This window comes from Nomascus leucogenys, chromosome 2 (genome assembly GCF_006542625.1).
Source record: "Nomascus leucogenys isolate Asia chromosome 2, Asia_NLE_v1, whole genome shotgun sequence".
In the NCBI taxonomy this organism is placed as follows: Eukaryota; Metazoa; Chordata; class Mammalia; order Primates; family Hylobatidae; genus Nomascus; species Nomascus leucogenys.
Window position 1 is genome coordinate 153,666,002 of NC_044382.1, and position 8,298 is coordinate 153,674,299.

General features: G+C 52.4%; 1 protein-coding gene across 2 annotated transcripts in view; it reads right to left on the bottom strand.

The window, feature by feature from the left end:
- The window catches only part of ZCCHC14 (zinc finger CCHC-type containing 14), an 85,348-nt gene extending 77,554 nt beyond the window's left edge, over positions 1-7,794 (bottom strand). Inside the window, exon 1 of one of the 2 annotated variants that reach the window (XM_030819792.1) lies at positions 6,460-7,794. In XM_030819792.1, coding sequence (XP_030675652.1) covers positions 6,460-7,029 — 570 coding nt within the window. In that variant the 5' untranslated portion in view covers positions 7,030-7,794. The remainder of the gene's footprint in view (positions 1-6,459) is intronic. The other variant, XM_030819788.1, reaches the window with a different exon arrangement.
- Between the last annotated feature and the right edge of the window lie 504 nt (positions 7,795-8,298).

An 8,298-nucleotide genomic window follows, 5' to 3' on the forward strand; every position in this document is an offset into this window, starting at 1 on the left:
GTCCTGCTTAATCATGCCCTGATCAGACACGACACACGGCTGCTAGAAGAGCAACTCTGTCTTGCTTCTGTCCTCTCACTTTAAGTAGCTTCAGGTCTTTTAACCCAAAACAAAACAGAAACTGCTAAGAATTAACCTATTTTGTTAGTTCTGGATGATCTCTTTTTACCTTTGACAGGAAATGTTTCTACAATGTGTAAGGTCTCTCTACGACAAAAACATCTACAGAGACTGGAGAAAAAAATTACCTTGCTAAAACTAATTTCTAAACTGAGTATGTTAAGACTAAAGTCCAAAACCAAAAGCCCTTCAATAATGTACCCTAATTAGGTAACTTGCAGCTACACTTCTTACTTAAACTAACAAGATAACTACTGTTCCAATTGGCAGTTTTTCAAAAAACAAAAAAAACAACAAGAAAAAAAGAAGGATCTTTTTCTAAAATCTAATCCCTCTAAGGTGGGGGGTGGGGGAGAATACTAAAGTAGAAATTTTTCCTAGCATAACAAAAATTTCTTCGTCATCAATTCAACAAAGATGCCCCAGCACAAGTACCTCTTACTATTCTATTCTCCTAGCTGGACTCTGAAGTTTTAAGACTCATACAGATTTGTTGGAAAAGCATGTTAACCCAAAAGGTAGATGAAGTTTACAGGACTAAAGAGAAAATGGGTAAACTAAAGCCTAAGTAAGCGGTAAGCTTCACCTGCAGTGACAAGACTAACGCAGATGCTTATCTCCAATTATCTTCGCACTTGAACAAATGATACCATCATATTACTCATCAAATCCAAATATGACACAGAATTTCCAGTTTCTACAACTGTGCTCCAGAACACAGTATAAAACAGCACAACTCAAATGTGTGTTCAACTAAATGAGGCAAATGTGAACTAGCTCATGTCAAAGTAAATGGCCTTCATGTAATGTGAGGGCAAAGGACAGTAATTAAAGTACCACATAATCCAAGCCATTACACAGTAGATGGCAGTGCTACTGCAGCTCCATCATGGCATCAACAAAAATACTACCACCAAGAAAACAATCAGAACTGCATCCCAGCACGGTCACACACTGCATAAGGATGCTTCCATCACTGACAGACCGCACGGACCAGGGGTCCTCTAAGATTCTAACAATGCGTTTTTACTGTACCTATTCTGTGTTTAGATACACAAATACCACTGGGTTACAACTGCCTACAGTATTCAGTACAGTAACATGCTGTACAGGTTTATAGCCGTGGAGCAACAGGCTCTGCAATGTGGCCTAGGGGTGTAGCGGGTTCTGCCACCCAGGTTTGTGCAAGTGCACTCTGTGGTGCTCACACAGCAAGATCAGCTGCGGACGCTTTTCTCAGAACGTATCTGTGTCCTTAAGCAGCACATGACTGTATGCCTCAGTTCCCGTATCATGTACTGTACTGTACTATGAAACAGGACAGTGTTTTAGACCTGTAACAGCTGGCCAAAAATAAAAATAAAAAAATCCACTATGTGTTAGAATATTATCTCCTGTATCTCCTGTAATGCAATAATAATAACAAAAACAGCAATGTATACAAAGACAGCCAGAAGACTTAGTTCACAGACAAGTTCATAGACCAGGCAGTTCCCAGCTGCCCAGGAGAACAAGTGTAAAAGATGGAGACAAAACAGTGCTTTTAGGTCACAGCTATTCCTTTAACCATCAGTGACAACAGCTGCTCCAGAGAGAATCCGTTCTTATGGAATGCCAGATGACTCTTGGCTGCAATAGGCCCAGAGTTTAGGGCTAAAGGAGAAACTAAAAGAAACCACTTATACTTTGCCTGATAACCAGAGGATGAACTATCCCATGTTTCACCTCTGAACTGCAATGACTTTCAACAGCTTACGAAAAGCAACGAAGCAAAAGCTGTTGCTCATCTTTGGACAGACATTTTCAGCAGGTTTATTCACAGTATTTGTGTCTATCTGAAGTTTCTACAGTGCTTATCCTCAGGCACTCACAATGCAAGCCACAGAGAGTTCGAGAACTGTTCCACAGAACATACCCCTAAAGGAAGACCACCACCCCACCACACCCCTGCACTAAAAACTTTAAAAACATCATTTTTTTAGTACCCCCTTAAAAAAATCAGCCCCATGAAGCAGTTCATTATCCATACCCTGAAGATGCTGAAACACAAACGGCAGGGCCCTCACAGCTGGAGCTCAGGCGGGGCCCTGCCCCTGCCCACCAGGCCCTGCTCCCCCATACCTGTCGCTGACCAAATGCACCAGCCCGGAGGCTCTGTACCGACAGCACAGAGTTCCCTGCCACCTCCAACTGCAGCTCCCCAGGCTAGCTGAGGCCACACCTACACAGCTCTCTGCACACGGCACCTAGCAATCTACCAGGTGGAACAGGAGCCCTCAGGACAGCCCTGCACCGACACGTGCGCCAGCGGTCCATAGAGGACACGCTCAGTGTTACGCACAGTGCACGGGGGTGAAGACAAAGAGCCTATTAACCATGAAGACAAAAGTCTACAAGCAAGCATGTGAAGCAACCCCAAGGTCCACCCACTGAAGAACGCGTGAGCACAGCTCGGCCTCTTCACACAGGGGAATGCCACTCAGTCTTGAAAGAGGAGGAAGTGCTGACACACCCACCGCACGGACGGGCCCTGACATCACAACAGCGAGTGAAGGAAGCCAGTCACAAAGGGCCACACGGTGTGTGGTCCCCTTACATGCTACGTCCAAAAAAGACACCCATAGAGACAAAAAGGGGTGGTCAAGGGTTGGGGGGAGGGGGAATGGGGAGCGACTGCTAATAGGCACTGCGTTTCTTTTTGGGGTGACGGAAATGTTCAGTGGCAGTGGTCGTGCTTGCACAGCTATATGACTATACTAAAAACCAATGACTTCACTTTAAAAGGGTGGGGTATACATAGTATATGAATTCTCTTTCAATAAAGCTGTTATTTTTAAAACACGAATAAGCATGTGCATATACCATAGCATATTAATTATCAATGACACAAAGAAAAAACTGCAAAGGATTTATTTTAACTATTTCCAAAACTATGGTCTTTTATTTACGTAAAATAGGCATTGGAAAGTCTAAGCCAACTATCCCCCACAGTTGGCAACCTGGAACAGGCGACTGCAGGAGCAGCAAGCAGCAGCATTACCAGCCACTAGGCAGAGTACAACTAATTCAGTCTACCATCAGTGGGGCTACTGGAAGTATTTTTCTTTCTGAAGTAAAATACAGGTATCTCTACTTTATACTCCCCCCACTTTTACACCTCTAGAAGTCCTCAGAATAATAAGAATTTTTAAATAAAAACACAGGATTTGGATAAGGAATTGCAAATAATGACTATTTCGGAAAATCCAGTTAAAATAAATTTAAAAAAAATTTTTTGAGACAGAGTCTCACTGTCACCCAGGCTGGAGTGCAGTGGCATGATCATACCTCACCTACAGCCTCTACCTCCTGGGATCAGGTAATCATCCCACCTCGGCCTCCCAAGTAGCAGGGACTACAAGTGTGTGCCACCACTCCTGGCTAATTTTTGTATTTGTAGAGACAGAGTTTTGCTGTGTTGCCCAGGCTGGTGTTGAACTCCTGGGCTCAAGCGATCTGCCCACCTTAGCCTCCCAAACTTCTGGGACTACAGGCGTAAGCCACCTTGCCAGGCCAAGAAATAAAAATTCAAATTGGATAAAGAATTTAAAAAGCAATTAACATTTGTATCTCTAAAAGAAAAATACAAAGTCTCCAAGCTCAAAGAGTTCAAAACAAAATTCAACAGCTTACAGAAGAATGCAGACAGCTTTAATGGTGCTGCTTTTTCAGGAATACACCAAATGTTAGATTTAGAAACTAAGAAAGCAAAATACTTAAGTGCTAGATTTCATTTGAGTTGCCTGCTCCAAGCAATAAAGGGTTCATCAACGTCAGCCTTAGCTTTGAAGCAGCAACAGAAAGGAAAGTTAAATGAATGGGGCTGAAATTAGCTTTGCAGTGACACTAGGGATGTAGGGAAAACTAGAAAGCACGGTTGTTTTGAAATACGGAAATGACAGCCCAAGGTTACTCCTTATAATAATCCTCTCATTAAGGGTCACAGAATCTTCCAGCTTTCCAAAGATGAAACAAAAAAATTGTCAGCTCCAAGTAACTATTCAAAAACCAATTTAGAACACATAAACGGTCATAGCCAAGATGTAAATAATTCAATCTATAAAACATGCCTTGCTTTAAGTTAGCATACCTCTATAAAAATGCATGTTAAAAGCCGGAGAGGCCATAAAGGAGAAAGCAGCATTTCCTGCACCTCTGCTGGAAGCTCACGTATGTTACCTATGTAATCCTCAACACAAGCCTGTGAGGTAGGTTACATCCCTTCCACTGCAATAGGGACAACACTGAGAGGCAGAAGGATCCTGGCCAAGGTTGCAGGGCTGGTAAATTCAGTGCCCATGGCCTTGGGGCTGGGGAGGGGCGGGGGAGCGGTGCAGGGCCGAGCTGAGAGGAATAGATTAGCCCCTTCGTCTCATCAAAGGGATTTCTGCTTGACAGAAAGGCTCTCCTATAAAAGACATTTTTGTTCTAGATTTAGCTCACTGCCCAACCAAAATAATAATCACCACTGTCTGCATAAAGTGATGCACCCGTGCTCACACATTAAGAATCCCCTTAAAGAGATGACGTTACTGTAGCAACAGCCATAGAAATTATTAGTGGGTGGAATCTACACAAAGGAGTAACAGCACATGAAACTGACCATAAATGACTGAGATTCCATGAATAGGCGACAATTTGCTGGCATGTCAAGGCTTACACAGATTACTAGAAACAACTACATTTCCTAGGACCCTCTGCGCAGCACACAGCCTGAAATGTAGGGTGGGAGCTGAACTTAAAAAGAAAACTATAGTCTTGGAGGTAAATGTCACACACGAAAAAATCAATTTAAAAAAACCAATGTATGTACCACAACCACTTCTTAGAGGAAGACATTAAAAAGGAAAAGCCACAATCTAGGATTGAAAGACTGCTTTAAAAACACACACACAAAACCTAGCAAACCAGACGGTGTTCTCAGCCACTCATAAAAGCAAAGTTTTAACTTCAAAGAACTTAAAGACACTGCAAAGAGGCACTCAGCAAGACTGGTCCCGACTGCAACCTATTCCCTTCCAAAAAAATAATCGGTTTGTATTCTAAATACACATCACACCAGGTCAAAGTAATCTCTTCCGGCAGCAAAAGTTTGGCACTGGATTGCAGGGGGCTGTTCAAAATAGCTGGAGCCCCAAACACTTTGCGTTTTCAGTTCTGAAACACTTAGACAAAAGTTCACATCGCTAAGTGGATGGCCAGGATGCCCTTCCGGTTCAATTTGGAGACCGGAGATCTTTAACCTAACCTAACATTCTTTAAGGCACCAGTGCTCTCCCACTCAAAAGTCAGCCTGGGTTTTGTTTCTAAGAGTCGCCAATAAATAGGTTTCACGGGCATTTAAGGCTCTAGGAGTCTTTTTCTGTCAGTTACAGGTAGCCCGGCTCTTAAAAACAACCACACACAACGTTCACAGGCATGTGTACATTCATACACACGTGCACACATACATGCCCACATGCGACACACGCGTACATCATACAGCATGCACGTGTCCATAAATGAGCTCACACGGACAGCCACGTCCCGCGCGGAAGCCCCCAGCGACAAAGGCCCCAAGCAGGCCCTCCACCTGTGTGGAGGGAGCGGCTCAGACGGCGAAGCCCAGCGCCTTGCAATGTTCACCTCATCAGCGGCTTCTGGCATGGCCACGGCTCCTTCCTTTTCTGGTAATACCAGATTTGGGGAAACCAAGGCGCCGCAATGTCTGTTATCTGTCACCCAAGGGCCCCATTAAGGGGACAAAGGCCTTATCGCGTTTGCAGCCGGCTAAGTGAAAGGAGGGCACTGAGACTGTGAGCTCTGACCGCGGACGTCTCCCGCACCGCTCCCGCGGATCCTCGGACCCAGGGCCCCTGCAGCCGCTCCTGCCCAAGGGGCGCGAGGCGGAGGTCTGGAGGCTTTGGGGCACGCAGAGGGAACTGAGGGTGTGGGCTCAAGGCCACGGTGAGGTCTTGGGGCTTGAAGTGCAGACTTAGGGTGAGGAGTGCAGACTTAGGATGGGGGCTTGGGACACGGGGTGGGGACTTGGGATGTACGGTGGAGGCTTGGAGAGGTGGGGCAGACATTTGGGGTGCGACATAGAGGCTTAGGATGGGGCTTGGGACACGGGCTGGGGGCTCGTGGTGCACGCTGGAGGCCTGGGTGGGGGCTCTCGGCGCAGGATGGAGGCGTGGGTGGGGGGTCGTGGTGCAGGCTTGGAGGCCTGGGTGGGGGCTCGCGGTGCAGGCTGGAGGCTTGGCGTGCAGAGCTGGGGATGCAGAGTTCGGGTACAGGGTAGAGCTCGGGGCGGGAACGCACCTTGTGGCAGGCCGGGCAGGTAGGCAGCGCGCCGCCCGGCCCGGGCGCGCCCTTGCCGCCGTGGCCCCCGCCGCCGTTCAGGCTGCTCTGGATCTGCGTGAGCTCCTGGCGCAGCACCTGCTTCTGGTGGAAGCTGAAGGCCGGGTGGTTGGAGGCCATGGTGAACAGCAGCAGGAACTCATCGCCCGTGCGGCCCTCGTTGAGCTGCAGCCCGTAGTTGTGGATGATGGAGTCGATGTGCGTGAGTGTGCGGTAGAGCACGCCCGCCGCCTCGCGCTGCTCCGAGCCCAGCAGCGCCAGCGACACCAGCAGCTTGCTGCGCACCACCTCGTCCGTCAGGTTGGTGAGGCTGCCCAGGTCGGCAGGGTTGTTGGCCTTGATCTCCGAGTCGCGCAGCGAGTGGTAGTCCTTGCGGGCCAGGTCCTCCAGGCACGAGCCGAGGAAGCGCAGCTCGAGCGGGATGCACAGGTCCAGCAGGCCGCACAGGAACTCCACGCGCTGCGGCGATGGCAGCTCCGAGAACCAGCGGTACACGCCGTCCCTCTGCAGCGGGCAGCGCTTCTCCACCATGCTGCCGCCCGCGCCGCGCCGCGACCCGGGGCCGGGGGCCGCGCGGGGGCGGCCGGGGGGCGCCTGGGGCCGCGGCCGGGGCGCGCCGGGACCGGGGGCGCGCGGGCCGGGGCCGGGTCCGGGCGAGGGCGCGCGGGCGCCGCGGGCCGGGCGGGCGCCGGGGCGGGGGCGGGGACCGGGGCCGGGCAAGGCTCCCGTCAGGGGCCGGCGGGCGGGCGCGCGCGGGGCGCCGGGGGGGCCCGGGGCGGCCGGGGCGGCCGGGGGCGGCGAGCGGCCTCGGGCCCCCCGCTCACGGGGAGGCGCCTTCCCCGCGCCCGTGCCCAGCGGCGGCCGGTGCGCGGCGGCGGCGGCGGCTGCTCCTCGTCGTCGTCGTCGTCGTCGCCCGGGAGGCGGCCGCCCCCATCTCCCCCCGCGCCGCAGGGTCTGTCACTGCGGGCCGCCCCCCGACGGAGCCGCCCCGGCCATGCCGTCTCCGCCGCCCGCGCCTCCGCCCAGGCCGGCCGTTACCCCGGGCCGCGGGCGCGGCGTCGCCGCCTGGGGAGCGCTGGGGGCCGCGGCCGCGGAACGGGCGCTGGAGGGGGAGGGACGCGCGGCGGGAGGCGCGGAGGGATCCTGCCGGGACTTGCCGGCCTTGCTGCTCCCGCGCGGCGGACGGATCCGGACCCGAGCGCGGCGGCGGCGGCTGCGACGGCGGGGGAGGCGCCCGCCGAGGAGCGGAGGGATCGTCGCGCTCGCGGCTGACGGGCGGCCGGGACCAGCAGAAGTGGGCGGGGTGGCCGCCTCTCGCGACAGCCCGGGCCGGCCGGGCCCGCCCCCCCCCCGCTGATTGGCTCAGGCGGCCCGTTCTCTGCCCGTGATTGTGCTGGGTCCCCATTCCCATTCGCCCGTGCTGCGGCCACGCCTCCCTGGGGGCTGTCGATCATGTTGGAGCCACCGCCTCTCGTCCCTCGGCGGCCGTCGGGACGCGATTGGTCCGCGGAGATCGGAGAGGCGGAAAATCCGGGCTGGATTTCTGGTTGCTTTTGTTCCCGCAAATTTGCGTGGAGCATTGTTTTTGGGCGAAAACGGGGCGTTCGGCCTTCCTGCTTTATTCCTGAGCGGTGTAAGAGGGAGGTAGGGGGTATCTTCGAGAAACGGCCGCCGCGGGGTCCGGAGCCTCGAGTTCCAATCTCGGGTCGGCCACTGCTAAGCTGTGTGACCTTGGGCGAGTCACTTGGCCTCTCTGAGCCCCAGGCGCCTCCCCAGGAAAATGAGGGTAATAATAACCGC